The sequence below is a fragment of the Oncorhynchus clarkii genome, chromosome 12, assembly GCF_045791955.1.
Source record: "Oncorhynchus clarkii lewisi isolate Uvic-CL-2024 chromosome 12, UVic_Ocla_1.0, whole genome shotgun sequence".
Lineage (NCBI taxonomy): Eukaryota > Metazoa > Chordata > Actinopteri > Salmoniformes > Salmonidae > Oncorhynchus > Oncorhynchus clarkii.
In genome coordinates this window covers 33,459,580-33,479,747 of record NC_092158.1, presented here as the reverse complement: position 1 = coordinate 33,479,747, position 20,168 = coordinate 33,459,580, and the positions used below count along the sequence as shown (strand labels likewise).

Here is a 20,168-nt window from a genome sequence, read left to right as displayed (position 1 = left end):
AAAATGTAATTGCTTAAAACAGGTGTGGCCTCCAAACAAAATACATATAGCATTATTCAGAGAAAGACAACAAGCACTTTGTCACAGAGATTCAAAGAAAACCGCACACTTGAGTGGTTATTCAGTTAATATTTATTGCTCAAGATGTTAAACCTGATATGTCAATAATTACTCATAATCCCTGCATGGCATTGACTGTAATTAAATATTAGCAGGCAACCAGGTTCTGTACGTTTCACAGAGACAATATAAAATGTCAGCAAGCTGTTTAATAATATACAGGCCCACTGCTTATCGAAATGCATAATCTTGCACTTGTCAGTTGCCATTGATTAGGCTTAGAATCAAGTTTGCATGTTTAAAACACCCCACATTCTTTTCTGAAGTTTTAACAAGGTTTAAAGATTACTTTGGGTTTCGGCATACACCTCTAGCTGCAAGATGGCTCTAAAGGGGACCTTATTTACTGAAACAAGGAGCAGTCAGCTCATTGGGAACCCTTCCAGGAGCTTACGTCAATATTTGACCCACCACTGTACAAATATGTGACCGGTTACAGGATCTGAGGCGTTTGGCGCTCGTTCATACTTCACAGGAAGGACGTAAAAAAAACACATAACCCATACAGTATCTGCAGCAGACAGAACTTAGTTAATGCTGTTGTTCAAGATCAATACAAATGGCATACCCTTTTTTTCAGCAACCAGATACCCCAGTGTAATCAGTCATCCAAGGATATCATAAAAACACAGCTCATTGATTATGTTTTCATATGGGTTGTTGAGGGGAAATCCAACTGGCTCCTCTTTATGTCATTTTAATGCCACTCAGCAACATTCTCAAGTCCTCTGAAAACACCAGATCATAGGTATAGATAGCACAGCTACTGCCGTTCTGGGACAGCATGTCCCAAGTCATTCGAAGACTGGTCATACCTGAAGAATTGACAATTTCCAAGAGGTAAACCCACTACAGTTTGTCACTACTACACAGGTAGAACAACTGTTCTCCAGTCTCTTCAAAAGCCTTGTAAACAGTAGGGCATCTGACTACTATGTCCATGTTGAGTACTGCCATCATGTCCATAAGAGTATAGCAGTCCTCTCAGTAGGCTCATTCAATGAGAATAAAAACAGTAGTTGGCAGGGAATTTATCTTAAAACAACTCATTTAATTTACCTGCTTAAATAAAAGTACAATCAATAGCTAGATAAAATCCCAAAGCAGTCAAACCATTCAGATTTCCCAAATATGTATCATCCTTTCTGTTTAGACAATGTTTAAAGCGCTGATATGTTACATTTCATTTTTAAAACAAAAAAACAGCAGAAACGCATGAGTGAATGACCCCTGTGTTTTTAGTGAACACTGCAACAAGTATGCCTTGGGGTAGTGTCACGTTCGTTCCCTCTCTCAGCATGATGTCACTGGGGTTCCATTTTCTACCTCACCAACCCCAGGCAGTTGTAGTGTAAGGAATCTTTAGGTCGGAAGACTAGAGGAAATTGCATTTAAAACACTGCAATATTTAAAAGAAAAGTGATAATACAAAGCAAAAAAATATTTTAAAATGTTATCAAACAGAACATTGCATTTTTCATGTTTTCCATAATGTCACTGCACTGTTTTGAAATAGTGTTTATGGTGGAAATTCCCAATTCTTTATTACCAAGTGTAATTTTGGACTTTACAAAACTGTATGAGATAACCAATGACATCAAAAGATAACTTACAGAACTGCCATAACTGTTGATGTCTGAAATGTTTAGTCTGGCATAAGATTTTCACAGTAGCTCTGAAGTTTGTATGTGAATTTACTTTAGATAAGATGTCTTGAATTAAAATGTTAGGCTTTATCATCTCCCACTAGTATCAGCCTTGCAGTGGAACAAACTGTCTCCCTTTGTCAACACAAACTCCTCTCTCAATCACAAAGTGCCTCCACAAACTGCTTGCTATTTATACAGATAGAGGTTATCACAAGAGCAGTTCAAGTAATTACTCTTAAAAAGCTTTTAAAAAAAAATCACACCTTGAGTGTAAAACCTAGAAAATGTATCTAGCAATGTGTGCAAATCATGTCAACACCACTCTTCTCTCCTTCTTTGGTCCCTCTGGGCCACATTTCAATCGGACCCTTTAAGAGGTCAAAGGTCAGGGTTGACCTCACCACCAAATATTTTTTATAACTAACCCAAGACAGACTGTCGTTTCCAATGGGAGCAAATTAATCATACTGGGCAGAACAAACAAGGAGGTGGGCAGAGCCAAGCACGAGCTAGTGAGATCTTATTAGCGCTTTATAGAATTTATTTTAATATTTCCGTTAGGGAACGCCTACTATGAAGTGCGCGTGTGCAATAACAATTTGCCTTTGCACTCCAAAACAATGGCATTTTCAAAACTTTGGCAAAGGGTAAAGTCTACAAAGTGTAGTCCACTCGGTTTGTTACCGATTCTAGTTATAGAAGCAGAAAACTGTATGGACATCAAATGTTTAATCAATGAGAAAACTAGCAGAATGTTGGCCAAAATCCATCTCACTCCATCTTCTCCCGCTGACGACCACTTGGCTTTCTCTCATAACCATATTTGGTAGTGAGTGGAAACACCAACCAGATGCTTCACATTTACACATCCGGTGAAATATCTGTCTCATTGTTCTGTGTTACTACACTCTAATAGGATGAGGGTGCAGGTTGGCCACAAGTAGATAATTATTCTTCTGGTTTAGAAGGCCACAAATACAGAATGTTTTTTTTTTTTTAATTCTAAAAATATTATCATGAAATGGCATGGAGGTGAAGAAAAAAAACATTTCAAATTAGCATTACCCAAAAACACTATCAAATATTTCTGCTACAAAAAAAAGTGAGGTTGGTGGAAGAGCCGGAGGGAGGGAGATAAAGAGAATATTTTACCTCCATACTGCCTTCCAACCAGTAATGGAGGATTCACGGATCAGGAAGTGGAGTCTATCAGTCAGTGCAAGGTGGTAGATATGGAGGCAACGTGGGGGGATGGAGGACTATCTGAGGGGAAGGAGAGGGTGGGGGGGTGGAGAACTATCGGAGGGGAAGAAGAGGGTGGTGAGTACTATCGGACGGGAAGAAAAGGGTGGCGGAGTGGAGAACTATCGGAGGGGAAGGAGAGAGTGGTGGAGTGGAGAACTATCAGAGAAGAAAAGGGTGGTGGAGTGGGGGGAGTGGAGAACTATCGGAGGGGAAGAAAAGGGTGGCGGAGTGGGAGGGGAGTGGAGAACTATCGGAGGGGAAGAAGAGGGTGGTGAGTACTATCGGACGGGAAGAAAAGGGTGGCGGAGTGGAGAACTATCGGAGGGGAAGGAGAGAGTGGTGGAGTGGAGAACTATCGGAGAAGAAAAGGGTGGTGGAGTGGGGGGAGTGGAGAACTATCGGAGGGGAAGAAAAGGGTGGCGGAGTGGGAGGGGGGTGGAGAACTATCGGAGGGGAAGGAGAGGGTGGTGAGTACTATTGGAGGGGTAGGAGAGGGTGGTGGAGTGGGGGGGTGGAGGACTATCGGAGGGAAAGGAGAGGGTGGTGGAGTGGGGGGGTGGAGGACTATCAGAGTGGAAGGAGAGGGTGGTGGCGTGGAGGGGGGGGTAGAGGACCATCGTAGGGGAAGGAGAGGGGGTAGAGGCCTGTCGGGGGGAGGGGGGGGGGGGGGGGGGGGGCTGGAGGCCTGTCGGGAGGAGGGGGGGGGTCAGGCTGCATGCTGCTCCCCTGGGGTAGGAACGGGTGTCACTGTTTGGGTGGTGGTGGAGCCGTTGGCTGTGCTCTTGCTCGTGGGCAGCAGCTTGCGGTTCAGCATCCGGCTGAAGGTGGACGTGCGTTTCTCCCGGTCTACCGTCACAGGCTGCTCCAAGTACACCAGGTCGTTGTGCGACTGGCTCATCCCCGGGTCTTTACACTGGCGGCGCCGGCGGAAGAACAGCTTGGCACTCCTGTGCAGGAAGCTGCCTCCTGGTGGGAGGGAGAAAAGGAAACCAGAGGAGGTTGTCCTAAATTAATATAATTAATTTGACATTTAAGTAATTTAGCAGACGCTCGACTTACAGTTAGTGCATTCATCTTAAGGCAACCACGTATCACAAATGTACTTTCTATCAGTCAAGGTAGAAGGGGGGGTTAAGTGCAGGTGAAGTTTCTGTAAATTGTTTTTGGGGGGGTATTATTTAAGATACTGTTTACAATGTTTTCAGAAGATGGCCAGGGACTGCTGTTCTAGCTGACAGTAACTGTCAGATAGTGTCCTCTACCCTCATAATCCCAGTCTATATTCACTAATACAATAGGGGAAAAAACATGAATTATTGTTTGCACAATGCACCTCATAAATTGGAGCCAAGTTATATGCAAGAGATACTGTGAATATGTGGGCCAACGTTCACCCTTAGTTTAGGAAACTTGACACACGCTTCAATACAAAACATTGCCAGATACATCTAGATACATATCATTTTATCTTGGGAGGAGAAGAAAGGTGAACCACACCTTTATGCAAACCAGATATTGATGAATGGGAGTAAATTAGGGTAAGTGGGTAAACAACAAACACACACAAACACCATTGAACAAGGACAAAGACAAGCTGAAAACAAGGACAATCAAACACGGACAAAGACTAGGTCAAAAAGAGAAAGTGGATTAACTAATAAATCTGGACTTGAAAAATAGAACCAACCATGACAGAATGCGCCTATAACTGCTCCTTTACAACCAAACTAGGCACTGCTCCAGCCTAAAATTGAATGGATGTTATACCATCTGAAAGCAAATGTGAATGTCACATTTCACAGATGGATAGCATTCTAATCTAGTCAAGCTACTAACAGCTGTTCGGGAGGTGACGAACGTGAAGAACGTGACAAGGGAAGACATGACACATTGTGTCAGGAGGAAGGAACGATGAGAAATTAGATACATGGCATGGAAAGAGAGAGAAAGAGAAAGTGATATGCCCTGTAGAATATTGTAGGAAATAATAAGTCCAAAAATAAACCCAGCAATGAGATATGTCTGCACAGGACTGGCATAGGGCACATTCCATCAAACCTCACCTCTGCTCTTTTTGGATCCAGACTCTGAGATGCATAGTGACATGGAGGTTTTGTCTGGATCTTGGTCTGTGCCCTGTTCTGCTTGGCACTCCAAGTCCTCCGGGGCCTGCTGGGCTTGAGCCTGGGCCACTCCACTGGGGCCCTCCTGGGGGTCTGACGACACCTCCAGGGGTTTGCTACTGGCTTTTACTACTGATGCAGTTGCCACAGCGATCTCCTGAGATCCCCCCTCCGACATAGAGGCGTCCATCGCAGCAGCATAGCCCGCCATCAGAGCCATCTCATCATCCTGAGACAGAGGAGTCTGGGAAATGGAAATGGAGTACAGAACAGAAAACCCACTATTAGAGGTAGAGTGTACTGCTTAGCTGCTCTGTAAGGTACATATTTGGCTTTCAGAAAAGCCCTATATAATTCCTATGTATTATGGTACCTTGGTCACTCCTGAGATGATGATGGTGCTCTTCTTGACCGGGGACTTGAGCTTCTGCCTGGCGGACTCGTGGAGCTGGCGGATGGCAGCCTCGGCCACGGGGTCGGTCCCGTTGAGCATGAGTAGCTCTGTGTCGGAGGAGGACAAGGCCTTGCTTCCCATGATCCCCAGCACAGGCGGCTGCGCCGACACCCTTCGTCCTGACACCTTGGACTTGGTGCCGCTGGGAGGATTGGAGGGGGTCTCTGAAAACATACAAGATCACTTGGATAAGTGGCTTATCAACTAATAACTTATACAAATATATATTTTTATTTTTGATACATTTGATTTAAAATAATCTGAGCCCATCTTCTGTAAGCAACATCTCATAGTAAGGCTTAGCCTAGACTAGTGACAGTAATTTGTGTCAAAATGCCCGAACATCTGGTCTAGGGCACTGCATCGCAGCGCTAGCTGTGCCATCAGAGACTCTGAGTTCGCGCCCAGGCTCTGTCGCAGCCGGCCGAGACCGGGAGGTCCGTGGGGCGACGCACAATTGGCCTAGCGTCGTCCGGGTTAGGGAGGGTTTGGCCGGTAGGGATATCCTTGTCTCATCGCGCACCAGCGACTCCTGTGGCGGGTCGGGCGCAGTGCAGGCTAACCAAGGTAGCCAGGTGCACGGTGTTTCCTCCGACACATTGGTGCGGCTGGCTTCAGGGTTGGAGGCGCGCTGTGTTAAGAAGCAGTGCGGCTTGATTGGGTTGTGTTTCAGAGGATGCATGGCTTTCGACCTTCGTCTCTCCCGAGCCCGTACGGGTGTGAGACAAGATAGTAATTACCAACAATTGGATACCACGAAATTGGGGAGAAAAGGGGAGAAAATTTTATAAAAAATAAATAAATTAAAACAAATAAAAAAATGCCTGAACATCAAAGCTCCAGATAATGGTTGTCTGTAGTATGTGGATAAGGACCTTCAAATGAGCCTCTTATTGACATATTTTTAGTGTTCCAGATTAAAATGTTACTTCAATACGTACGCTGGGTTATATTTAGTCCAGGCAGTAGTGGTCGACCTGGTTTACTCTTCACTGCAGTGATTGTGGTGACCACAGTACCGCAGGGCATGACCGTGCGGTCCATCTCCACTCTCTTAGTGGGGGCTGGAGTAGGGGACTGCCACGACCGCACCTCACTGGGTTTCAGGTAGGTCAACTGTGGTACAAAAGAAAGAAGGTAAAGACATGATTATCACACGTGTTCAAGTATAACTGATTGGAATTTCAATAAAACTTCAAAAACATTGTGTGAAACAATGTGTTGGATAGACTTGAATATGATATGCATTAAGTAGTTAAAAAGCTAGTTCTTACCTCAGCAGTAAGTGACCCTGTCACTTGATCTTTGGTCGTGAGTGTAAATGTTTGCTGTCCTTTGGGCTGCTTCTTCACCAGATCAAAAGGCAAAGACACTTGACCCAGTAAGGAGTCTATCAGGAAGACAACACATCCCAATCAGTTTGCGATTACAAGACTTCATACCTACAGGAAAAATAAATGAGTAAAATGGCAGACAACATGATACAGAGGACATTTTAACTGTTAGACAAAGCTTTCATTGTTATTAAAAACAATTTCAAAGTAAAACTATTTTGGGTGCGTATGGGACAGATTATTAGCATCATTCCCTCTCCCTGTACCTAAAGACAGAGATTCAAAACAAAGATACACTTACTCTCCTGCGGTTTCCCATCATCCAGCAGCTGAATTTTCAGCTCTTTTGATCGTCCATTCAGCTCACTGATGAGAGAAAGAGAAACATTCACTAAACTGAAAATGAGTAACAAAGACAATGAGGGAGAGAGGAGAACTGTGGGTTGGATATTACGCAACCGGTGGCAAGTGTTTACTAAGCGATTGAGCTCACAGGCTACAAATGAATTTTTGCTTTCCCTATAGACCGGGGTCTGTAAAGACGGTTTCTGGCAGCATTGGAGCTGGACTCACAAGATGAAGGGCTGGTCCCAGGCTGGACTGGCTGTGTTCTGTAGGACTGAAGTGGAGAGTTTCTGTGGAGGGTCGTCTAGCTGCAGCACACACAGGGGATTCAGACTGCCTGCAAAGTGCAAACAACAGAAGATGAGTTGAACAGAAATGCATGTTCACATACAAATCAATTAGGGTTGGGGATAATGAAACACCAGTCAATACAGTACACTGACAACTCCATTTATGAGCATTATGATTTTTGAACATTAGATCAAAATGACTTTAGATGTCTGAACCACAGAACTAGAATGAGTTCATTCTACTTCTATGGTCTGAACACTTTAGTTTAATAGCATGCTAATAACTTTGAGACCAGTATCTTTACATGTCAATGACTGAGATAAAGCAGCGCTGGCCATCAGGCTTGTAACAGAATGAATAATGCATCAACTGGTAGAGACACAAGTTGCCCTGGCCATTGGCCAACTAAACACTCAGCTTCAGGCCGGACTGAGGCTAAGCTAAGGGGAATGGAGCCATTACAAGATAACAGGAAACTTCACTAGTGATTGGCAAGCCTTGCTGAAACTCAATGAAAGGGACCTGGATTGCTTTAATTCATTACATTTCTGCAGTTATGTAGAGCCTTTCAGACAGCACACACCAAAAAGCTGCTGCCTCCTTAGCTTTGGGTCGCAGCCAATTTCACAAATCCTAGCAGCATAATTGTCCACTTTGCTTTAATGAAAAAGAAGCCACAGGGGTGAGAAGTCGTGACCGCCACAAATTAATTTATCAATGGTAATCTATTCAGGGAGATACGCTCTGCCCCTGCTGTGGGGTGATGAGCTGCAGCTATGCCAGCCCTGCTACTGTAGGAGAGTTTAGAACCACAATGATTAGGGTTCAACAGAGGTCAGAAAATAACAAGTCTCAGTGGCTCCTTGGGTTCCATGATGCAGTCATCTCTTCTGGCAGCCACCTCAAGATGAGGCACATTTGGAGCTGTAACAAAACTTCAGTGTTTTGATCATGTTTCCATAGTCGAACCAGGTTGTGAGCCAGTGGTGTCCCTCACCTGCAGCACCGTCCTCCTGCTCCTTACACGTTACCCGGATATTCTTTACCAGCAGCTTCCAGTCGTGAGCGCGGGGGGGCTTGGGCGGTGATGTCACCTTGTTACGGGCCTCCTAGAAAAGGTGACAGAGAACATGGCGATACTAGGCACTTCCATATGCCATGTAGTGCAGAGTAGAAATGTAGAGCTAGAGGGTGTGCAGGCTATTGTTCCAGCTCAGCGCTAACACATCTGACTCAAGAACGTGGGGTGTAGAGACTAAGCAACCTATCAATGTTGCTATGTAAGCGCTTCAGCACATCAATCAATGGAGAGGTATAGAGATGGCCACGGGGTGACAGGAGCACGATGTGCTGACGCAGTGTTTTTGTTGTCGTATGTCTTCCTCTCACCTTGACCTCTGTGGCCTGAGCAGGCCTGCAACTCAGCATAATGGAGGGACGCACCGCACACAGCAGCTCTCTCAGCCTGTCCTTTACTGCAGCCACACTGGGGCCTGTGGCATGGTCCTGACAGAGACGTACAACAAACAAACCGATCAACTATCTCATCATATCACTAGCAATCATCGCCATTACACTTTGACTTGTCTGGACTGATGGTTTTGGGATACATCCTAAAGGAACATGTTCAGGTTTGCAGTTCACACTCGTTTTTTCAAATGTGTATTGCCTTTAACACTACAACTGAGACGGTGGGCTGTACCTGTGTGAAGCTGGGGCTGAGCTGCAGGTCCCAAGTCTCGAGATGGCACACCCCCCAGACCACCTGGACCTGCCCTTCAGCCTCCCTCATCTGCAAGTCCAACTGGGGAACAGAGGGCAACAGAACCACCATAAGCAACAACACCGTTCAACACACACACAGCTCAGAGTGCAAGCCATAACAATGAGCTGTAATTGAGCAGTCCAGCACAGAGAGAGTAAGTGAGAGAGAGTGAGTGAGCGAGAGTGGAGGTGATCGTCAAAGGTAGGACTGTACTAGTGACTGGGCCATCCTAGGGCTGTTACGGTGACTGTATAACCGGCACACCGGCAGTCACGAGTCATGACTGCAGTCAAATTCCAGTAACTAGGCTTCTCCAAGCTCTGATGCTGCTGCTGGTGGTCATTAGTAGCATACCAAACTTGCAAACTGCCTGGTACTCAGCTCTCTATTGTCCCTGTAATCACTCTGACATCAATGCGAATGTAATCGAAAATCTAATCAAACACTTCATGAGAGCCCATGAGCTCATGTTGTGCAACATTTCTATAGGCTATGCAATTGCATGAGAATTGCATGAGTTTTTATGGCCTCTACTAAAAAGAGGGTCAGCTTTCTATAGGTTAAGCCTACTATATTTATTTATCCACTTTACTAATATTAAACCCATTGCTTTTCTTTACAACAGGAGTATAGCCTAATTGGCTAGCATAAAAATTAACCACAGGAAAAACATCCTCCATTCGCAATTTAAGTGCAGAGATTTTTTTGTACTGAGACCGGTGCATGATAATGGTCCATCCTAAATCAAAAGTAATTTCACACATATATTTAGTATATGTGAAGACAACATTAAATTAAGAAGTCTGATGTGTGACAATATTATCACTTGCGAATGATGTATTATCACTTGTGAATGACACCCAGCATGTGCAGTAAGGCAAGAAACAGCGCATGCCTTTTTTGTTGTTGCACTTTTTCAAATCCTAGTCGCACACCTCATGTCGCCTAGCCCATAATCCTATATGTTTTGATAAGGATTGTATCACAACTAAAGTGGCCAAATAACTTCTGAAAATAAAGCACATTAATCCGCATTACAACCGGCATACATAGTCGGCGCTTGAGCTACAAGTTCGGCGAAGATTTCAACCATAAAAATGCACCTTTATATTAAAGAATTACATGCATAAATCAGATTTGCAGTCACTTTTGTGTTATCCCGCAAATTGATTGCATTTTGGAACATTCGCGCCTACTGCCGTGTGCGCATCGCTGCACTTATAATCTAAAGAAACAGCCTAATAGTTTACTAACATTTTAAGCTAAACATTCTGATCTGTTGCATCAGACTCAGTGCTTAAAAAAGAAAAGCGAAGGCGAAGTACACTTCCAAGAAAAGGCTTTGAGATGGAGATGCAATATGGCAGTCGTGCCCACATATCTCATCAGCCACCTAGTGGAAGGGACTTTGTGGATCTGAGGCTCTTTCCCCTGTTGCCTCCATCATCCTCCAAATCCCACCAACATCAGCCACCTCAAAGCGCAACTGGTCCTTGTTTGGGAACACACACCAAAGCACGCAACAGGCTGACCAATACAAGGGTTGAAAAATTGGTGGCCATCCGGGCAAATGTGAGGCTTTTTGAGCCTGTCAACAAGCCATCCTCAACAAGGTTGGAAAGTGACAGTGAAGATGAGGCCTCAGAGTCTGATGTTCAAGAGGTGGACATTGAGGAGGTCCAGGGAGAAGACATATAAGCCTGAGAGGAAGTCAACCAAAGCTTTAGTTTCTAGACTATCATTTTACAGATGCGATGGATCATTGGGGGTCATTCAATATTCCCTTTTGTTGTTCATTGAAATCATCCCATGTGAAGAGTCAACTCATTTAGTTAAAGTTCAATTCTTAAATAAATAGTTATTTTTATTTCTATTGGAAGGATTTAATCATTTGCAATGTCTACTTATGATAAGGTAAAAGGTTTATGATTCTGTCTCCATATGATATGGTAAAAACATTCAATACAAAAAACATCTCCATTTAAATGGTATTAATATTAATTTGCATATATTCCCGTTAATTCCCATGGAAAGTTTCCACCTCTGAATATTCCCCAAAATGTGCAATCCTAAACGCCACAGCCCTGGGCCATCCTGTCCCAAAATGCCTAGATTCTGCTCTGGCTGTACAGACAAATCTGTGTTACCAAACAAAGGCTTTTTCTGATAGCACTGAAATACCCAGGTAAAATGCCTGGATTAAGTGAAACAAAAAGTTTGGTCAATAAAAGTAGATTTCGGTCAGACTGGAAACAGTGTAGGCCTAAGGGTTACTTAAGTTTCCTTGTACTGTGCTCTAAGTAATGGAGAGCACAACAAACATACAGTGCATTCGGGAAAAGTATTCCGAACCCTTGACCTTTTCCACATTTTGTTATTTGACAGCCTTATTCTAAAATGGATTAAATAAAAAAAATGTTCCTCAATCTACAAACAATACCCTATAATGACAAAGCAAAAAGGTTTAGAAATGATTGCTAATTATTTGTATTTTTATTTATTTTTTAAATCAGAAAGACCTTAAGTATTCAGACACTTTGCTATGACTCGAAATTGATCTCAGGTGCATCCTGTTTCCATTGATCATCCTTGAGATGTTTATACAACTTGATTGGAGTCCACCTGTGGTAAATTCAATTGATTGGATATGATTTGGAAAGGCACACACCTGTCTATCAAGGTCCCACAGTTGGCAGTACATGTCAAAGTAAAAACCAAGCCATGAGGTTGAACGAATTGTCCGTAGAGGTTCGTGACAGGATTGTGTCAAGGCACAGATCTGGGGAAGGGTACCTAACAATTTTTGCAGCATTGAAGGGCCGAAGAACACAGTGGCCTCCATCATTCTTAAATGGAAGAAGTTTGGAGACACAAAAACTCTTCCTAAAGCTGGCCACCCTGCCAGACTGAGCAATCAGGGGAGAAGGGCCTTGGTTAGGGAGGCGGGCCTTGGTTAGGGAGGCGACCAGGAACCCGATGGTCACTCTGACAGAGCTCCAGAGTTCCTCTAAGGAGATGGGAAAACCTTTCAGAAGGACAACCATCTCTGCAGCACTCCACCAATCAGGCCTTTGGCGGTAGAGTCGCCAGACGGGAGCCACTCCTCAGTAAAAGGCACATGACGGTCCGATTGGAATTTGCCTAAAGGCACCTAAAGAACTCTGACCATAAGAAACCAGATTCTCTAGTCTGATAAAACAGGTTTGTCAAGCTTGTAGCGTCATACCAAAGAAGACTTGAGGCTGTCATTCAAGGGTTTTTCTTTATTTTTGTTGTTGTAGAATAATAGAGAAGACATCAAAACTATGAAATAACATATGTAATCATGTAGTAACCAAAAAAAGTGTTTAACAAATGAAAATATATTTTATATTTGAGATTCTTCAAAGTAGCCACCCTATGCTTTGACAGCTTTGCACACTCTTGGCATTCTCTTAACCAGCTTCTTGAGGTAGTCACCTGGAATGCATTTCAATTAACAGGTGTGCCTTGTTAAAAGTTGATTTGTGGAATTTCTTTCCTTCTTAATGCATTTGAGCGAATCAGTTGTGTTGTGACAAGGTAGGGGTGGAATACAGATGCCCTATTTGGTAAAATACTAAGTAAAAAAAACAAAGAAAAATGACAATCCATCATTACTTTAAGACATGAAGGTCAGTCAATACTAGAGGTTGACCAATTAATCGGAATAGCCAATTTCAAGTTTTCATAACAAATAAAAGGTGATTTAAAAAAAAAAATATATATATATATATATATATATATATATATATATATTATTTTTTTTTAAATCGGCCAAATCGGTGTCCAAAAATACAGATTTGGCCGATTTAAGAAATATATACAGTGCCTTGCGAAAGTATTCGGCCCCCTTGAACTTTGCGACCTTTTGCCACATTTCAGGCCTCAAACATAAAGATATAAAAGTGTATTTTTTTGTGAAGAATCAACAACAAGTGGGACACAATCATGAAGTGGAACGACATTTATTGGATATTTCAAACTTTTTTAACAAAACAAAAACTGAAAAATTGGGCGTGCAAAATTATTCAGCCCCCTTAAGTTAATACTTTGTAGCGCCACCTTTTGCTGTGATTACAGCTGTAAGTCGCTTGGGGTATGTCTCTATCAGTTTTGCACATCGAGAGACTGACATTTTTTCCCATTCCTCCTTGCAAAACAGCTCGAGCTCAGTGAGGTTGGATGGAGAGCATTTGTGAACAGCAGTTTTCAGTTCTTTCCACAGATTCTCGATTGGATTCAGGTCTGGACTTTGACTTGGCCATTCTAACATCTGGATATGTTTATTTTTTAACCATTCCATTGTAGATTTTGCTTTATGTTTTGGATCATTGTCTTGTTTGAAGACAAATCTCCGTCCCAGTCTCAGGTCTTTTGCAGACTCCATCAGGTTTTCTTCCAGAATGGTCCTGTATTTGGCTCCATCCATCTTCCCATCAATTTTAACCATCTTCCCTGTCCCTGCTGAAGAAAAGCAGGCCCAAACCATGATGCTGCCACCACCATGTTTGACAGTGGGGATGGTGTGTTCAGCTGTGTTGCTTTTACGCCAAACATAACGTTTTGCATTGTTGCCAAAAAGTTCAATTTTGGTTTCATCTGACCAGAGCACCTTCTTCCACATGTTTGGTGTGTCTCCCAGGTGGCTTGTGGCAAACTTTAAACAACACTTTTTATGGATATCTTTAAGAAATGGCTTTCTTCTTGCCACTCTTCCATAAAGGCCAGATTTGTGCAATATACGACTGAATGTTGTCCTATGGACAGAGTCTCCCACCTCAGCTGTAGATCTCTGCAGTTCATCCAGAGTGATCATGGGCCTCTTGGCTGCATCTCTGATCAGTCTTCTCCTTGTATGAGCTGAAAGTTTAGAGGGACGGCCAGGTCTTGGTAGATTTGCAGTGGTCTGATACTCCTTCCATTTCAATATTATCGCTTGCACAGTGCTCCTTGGGATGTTTAAAGCTTGGGAAATCTTTTTGTATCCAAATCTGGCTTTAAACTTCTTCACAACAGTATCTCGGACCTGCCTGGTGTGTTCCTTGTTCTTCATGATGCTCTCTGCGCTTTTAACGGACCTCTGAGACTATCACAGTGCAGGTGCATTTATACGGAGACTTGATTACACACAGGTGGATTGTATTTATCATCATTAGTCATTTAGGTCAACATTGGATCATTCAGAGATCCTCACTGAACTTCTGGAGAGAGTTTGCTGCACTGAAAGTAAAGGGGCTGAAATTTTTCAGTTTTTGATTTGTTAAAAAAGTTTGAAATATCCAATAAATGTCGTTCCACTTCATAATTGTGTCCCACTTGTTGTTGATTCTTCACAAAAAAATACAGTTTTATATCTTTATGTTTGAAGCCTGAAATGTGGCAAAAGGTCGCAAAGTTCAAGGGGGGCGAATACTTTTGCAAGGCACTGTATATATATTTTTTTTACACCTTTATTTAATCTTTATTTAACTAGGCAGTCAATTAAGAACACATTCTTATTTTCAATGACGGCCTAGGAACGATGGGTTAACTGCCTTGTTCAGGGGCAGAATGACAGATTTTTACCTCGTCAGCTCAGGGATTCAATCTTGCAACCTTACAGTTAACCAGTCCAACGCTCTAACCACCTGCCTCTCATTGCACTCCACGAGGAGCCTGCCTGTTACGTGAATGCAGTAAGCCAAGGTAAGTTGCTAGCTAGCATTAAACTTATCTTATAAAAAACTAAATCAATCAATCATAATCACTAGTTAACTACACATGGTTGATGATATTACTAGTTTATCTTGCATGTCCTGTGTTACATATAATCGATGCGGTGAGTATCGTTGCTCCAATGTGTACCTAACCATAAACACCAATGCCTTTCTTAAAACAAAAACAGAGAATTATATATTTTTAAACCTGCATATTTAGCTAAAAGAAATCCAGGTTAGCAGGCAATATTAACCAGGTGAAATTGTGTCACTTCTCTTGCGTTCATTGCACGCAGAGTCAGTGTATATGGGCCGTAATTATGACATAACATTGAAGGTTGTGCAATGTAACAGGAATATTTGTTCCTGTTCCCAAGAAAGCTAAGGTAACTGATCTAAACGACAACCGTCCCGTAGCACTCACTTCCGTCATCATGAAGTGCTTTGAGACTAGTCAAGGACCATATCACCTCCACCCTACCTGACACCCTAGACCCACTCCAACTTGCTTACCGCCCCAATAGGTCCACAGACGACGCAATCGCAATCACACTGCACACTGCCCTAACCCATCTGGACAAGAGTAATACCTATGTGAGAATGCTGTTCATCGACTACAGCTCAGCATTTAACGCCATAGTACCCTCCAAACTCGTCATCAAGCTCGAGACCCTGGGTCTCGACCCCGCCCTGTGCAACTGGTTACTGGACTTCCTGACGGGCCGCCCCCCAGGTGGTGAGGGTAGGTAACAACATCTCCACTCCGCTGATCCTCAACACTGGGGCCCCACAAGGGTGCGTTCTGAGCCCTCTCCTGTACTCCCTGTACACCCACGACTGCGTGGCCATGCACGCCTCCAACTCAATCATCAAGTTTGCGGATGACACTACAGTGGTAGGCTTGATTACCAACAACAATGTGACGGCCTACAGGGAGGAGGTGAGGGCCCTCGGAGTGTGGTGTCAAGAAAATAACCTCACACTCAACGTCAACAAAACAAAGGAGATGATTGTGGAATTCAGGAAACAGCAGAGGGAGCACCCCCCTATACACATCGACGGGACAGTAGTAGAGAGGGTAGTAAGTTTCAAGTTCCTCGGCGTACACATCACGGACAAACTGAATTGGTCCACCCACACAGACAGCATTGTGAAGAAGGCGCAGCAGCGCCTCTTCAACCTCAGGAGGCTGAAGAAATTTGGCTTGTCACTCAAAAGCACTCACAAACTTCTATAGATGCACAACCAAGAGCATCCTGTCAGGCTGTATCACCGCCTGGTACGGCAACTGCTCCGCCCACAACCGTAAGGCTCTCCAGAGGGTAGTGAGGTCTGCAGGACACCTACACCACCCGATGTCACAGGAAGGCCATAAAGATCATCAAGGACAACAACCACCCGAGCCACTGCCTGTTCACCCCGCTATCATCCAGAAGGCGAGGTCAGTACAGGAGCATCAAAGATGGGACCGAGAGACTGATAAACAGCTTCTATCTCAAGGCCATCAGACTGTTAAACAGCCACCACTAACATTGAGTGGCTGCTGCCAACACACTGACTCAACTCCAGCCCCTTTAATAATGGGAATTGATGGAAATGTATGTAAAATATATCACTAGCCACTTTATATAATGTTTACATACCCTACATTACTCATCTCATATGTATATACTGTACTCTATACCATCTACTGCATCCTGCATCTGCTCATGCCTTTTGCACACAATGTATATAGATACTTTTTTTTTCTACTATGTTATTGACTTGTTTATTGTTTACTCCATGTGTAACTCTGTGTTGTTGTCTGTACACACTGCTATGCTTGATCTTGGCCAGGTCTCAGTTGCAAATGAGAACTTGTTCTCAACTAGCCTACCTGGTTAAATAAAGGTGAAATAAAAAATTAATAAAAATAAATTTCGCTACACTCGCATTAACATCTGCTAACCATGTGTATGTGACAAATAAAAATGTGATATTTGGACTTGCCACCCGTTAGAGAAAACACGGAACGGTTCCGTATTTCACTTAAAGAATAAACGTCTTGTTTACGAGATGATAGTTATCTGATTCTACCATATTAATGACCTAGGGCTCGTATTTCTATGTGTTATCATGTTATAACTAAGTCTATGATTTGATAGAGCAGTCTGACTGAGCGATGGTAGGTACCAGCAGGCTCGTAAGCATTAATTCAAACAGCACTTTTGTGCGTTTGCCAGCAAGCGTTTTGACTTCAAGCCTATCAACTCCCGAGATTAGGCTGGTGTAAGCGATGTGAAATGGCTAGCTAGTTAGCGGGGTGCGCGCTAATAGCGTTTCAAACGTCACTCGCTCTGAGACTTGGAGTGGTTGTTCCCCTTGCTCTGCAAGGGCCGCGGCTTTTGTGGAGCGATGGGTAACGCTGCTTCGAGGGTGGCTGTTGTCAATGTGTTCCTGGTTCGAGCCCAGGTAGGAGCGAGGAGAGGGATGGAAGCTATACTGTTACACTGGCAATACTAAAGTGCCTATAAGAACATCCAATAGTCAAAGGTTAATTAAATACAAATGGTATAGAGAAAAAAAGTCCTATAATGCAGGGAAACCATCATCCGTTTTACCACATTTCTATCAGCATGTTAAATGTGCAACCTGAGTGGTGAAAAAAATACACGAAAAAATAAAACTCTGGACCATCTTTACTCCACACACAGAGACGCATACAAATCTCTCCCTCGACCTCCATTTGGCAAATCTGACCATAATTATATCCTCCTGATTCCTGCTTACAAGCTAAAAATTAAAGCAGGAAGCACCAGTGACTAGATCAATAATAACGTGGTCAGATGAAGCAGATGCTAAGCTACAAGACTGTTTTGCAAGCTTAGACCGGAATATGTTCCGGGATTCCTCCAATGGCACTGAGGACTACACCACATCAGTCATTGGCTTCATCAATAAGTGCATCGATGACATCGTCCACACGGTGACCATACATACATACCCCAACCAGAAGCCATGGATTACAGGTAACATCCGCACTGAGCTAAAGGCTAGAGCTGCCGCTTTCAAGGAGCAGGACTCTAACCCGGAAGCTTATAAGAAATCCCGCAATTCCCTCCGACGAACCATCAAACAGGCAAAGAGTCCTGTATTGACGAAGATCGAATCATACTACACCGGCTCTGACGCTCGTCAGATGTGGCAAGGCTTGCAAACCATTACAGACTACAAAGGGAAGCACAGCCAAGAGCTGTCCATGACACGAGCCTACCAGACGAGCTAAACTACTTCTATGCTCGCTTCAAGGCAAATAACACTGAAACATGCATGAGGGCACTAGCTGTTCCGGAAGACTGGCTGTGGAGAGCGTGATCACACAATGTGAGTAAGACCTTTAAACAGGTCAACATTCACAAGGACCATATTTCGAAATAACTTTAATTCAAGCAGAGAGACAAAGGCTAGATTGCGTAAACATTGTGGGTAAACCTGAGACTTGACTGTAAATCGTGCCCAGTCAGTTATGGGCCATGCTACTAAAATAGATGAATCAAGCCATCTCTACTTGGTTTTGCATGAAAGATAGCCTATCACTCAACGTCAAGACCATTATTTTTGGGTGGAAAATTCTTAATTCCATTAGTATGTGATTGTGTCTGTGATTATACTCCAACAATAAAAGTGGAGGTAGTAGGGAAAGTGGGGCACCTTTACCAAAAAATGGGGGAGCTGGGAACTCATCCCCTCCAGTATTTTACATGACACTGACAGTAATTTAAACAAGGTCTCGAGGGCATTTATCAACCTCTGAGTCCTCGCCATTTAATCTGATTCTTGTAGCAGAAGCGAAGCTCTGCTGAAGTGCGTCATGTTCAATAAATCAGAGCTTCCTCCATTAAGACAACCAGGAACCCTGCCACCTCTGACTCGCTCTCACTTTGTTCGTATTAAGCATAGCTCCAATTGAAATGGGAAGGGATATATTATAGCTGCAGATGTAGTGAGCACAACTGTTGTGTTCATTTACCTGCAGTTCAAGTGGAGATATCTTTACGCTGTACCTACAGGGATCTCCTGGAGACATGGCTGATGGTGAAGCACTGAGGGAGAACTGAAGCTTGTCCCCGACCACCTTGCATCGTGCAGCCTATAGGAAGACAAGACAGCAAATAGTTACAATAGTACCATACAATAAGCGAGGGAACACTCAAAAATGTATTTGAGGTAAAAAGGTGCTTGGTGCTAAACATGCCTAACTATGATTGTGGTATTCTTGCAAACTGCATACGTGGTTCACATTACAATTGGTTAACCTGTAGTTTTTCCTTAATGGGAACTATGTGTGTTGCTTATTTCAGAGTGTGACAACAATCAACTTGAAAGCTCAAACATGAAGCATCTCATTAAAGGAGGGTACTGCCCATTTCTCCCTGCTTGACCCTCATTGTCATTGGTTCCCTAGTCTCCTTATGGTGCTTTCAAGACAACTGGTAACTCTGGGGGGGGGGGGGGGGGGCTAGGTAAAATCATGACATCATTGATCTTCAGGTTGGAGCGCTAGAAAGATGCCAAAGTTTCCCACTTGGAAATCTGAGTTAGATGACCGTTCTAATGATTTTTCCTAGTCGAAGCTAGTTTTTCGCCACTCCAGAGTTCCCGGTTGTCTTGCACACACTGGAGTCGGAAGTTGGAGAACTCGAGTTCTGAGTTGTTTTACAGTGCTGATCTGTACTGGGCTGGCTATAAGGGGACAGCTACATAAGCGTCTTACTGCATACACATACCAATGGAGGCAGGGCAAGGACACACCTTTGTTCACCAAAGTCTCTGGGAGCAGAAAACAATGAAGCAGCATCTGGATCTTGCATATTATAGAAAATCCCCCAAAAACCTGAGCAGGCATTTAATAACACAGACTAGTTTAAATCGTTGCTTTACTTTGTTTCTTCATACAAAATCTGCCAATGCTATTGTTGAAAATCTTATTGATAACTTGTTGTTCATTTTCCTTTTAGAAGATGGCTGGTTATATGAGGATCCCATGAACTTAGAGCTGGAGAGGAGGTAGTAAAAGTGTGCTTACAGCATGAAAACTGTAAAGAGGCTGCTATTGGCTCCAGCCAGACAATTTAAGGGGAGGGGG

At 43.4% G+C, this 20,168-nt stretch overlaps 1 protein-coding gene across 1 annotated transcript in view; it reads right to left on the bottom strand.

The window, feature by feature from the left end:
• Positions 1 to 114: 114 nt before the first annotated feature.
• Positions 115 to 20,168, bottom strand: part of LOC139423092 (C2 domain-containing protein 2-like) — a 25,044-nt gene continuing 4,990 nt past the window's right edge. The window contains exons 3-13 of the mRNA XM_071174736.1: positions 19,053 to 19,172; positions 9,264 to 9,365; positions 8,951 to 9,067; positions 8,559 to 8,670; positions 7,499 to 7,607; positions 7,227 to 7,291; positions 6,866 to 6,981; positions 6,533 to 6,707; positions 5,511 to 5,755; positions 5,078 to 5,381; positions 115 to 3,980 (exon numbers count right to left, since the gene is read on the bottom strand). Coding sequence (XP_071030837.1) covers positions 3,721 to 3,980; positions 5,078 to 5,381; positions 5,511 to 5,755; positions 6,533 to 6,707; positions 6,866 to 6,981; positions 7,227 to 7,291; positions 7,499 to 7,607; positions 8,559 to 8,670; positions 8,951 to 9,067; positions 9,264 to 9,365; positions 19,053 to 19,172 — 1,725 coding nt within the window. The 3' untranslated portion in view covers positions 115 to 3,720. The remainder of the gene's footprint in view (positions 3,981 to 5,077; positions 5,382 to 5,510; positions 5,756 to 6,532; positions 6,708 to 6,865; positions 6,982 to 7,226; positions 7,292 to 7,498; positions 7,608 to 8,558; positions 8,671 to 8,950; positions 9,068 to 9,263; positions 9,366 to 19,052; positions 19,173 to 20,168) is intronic.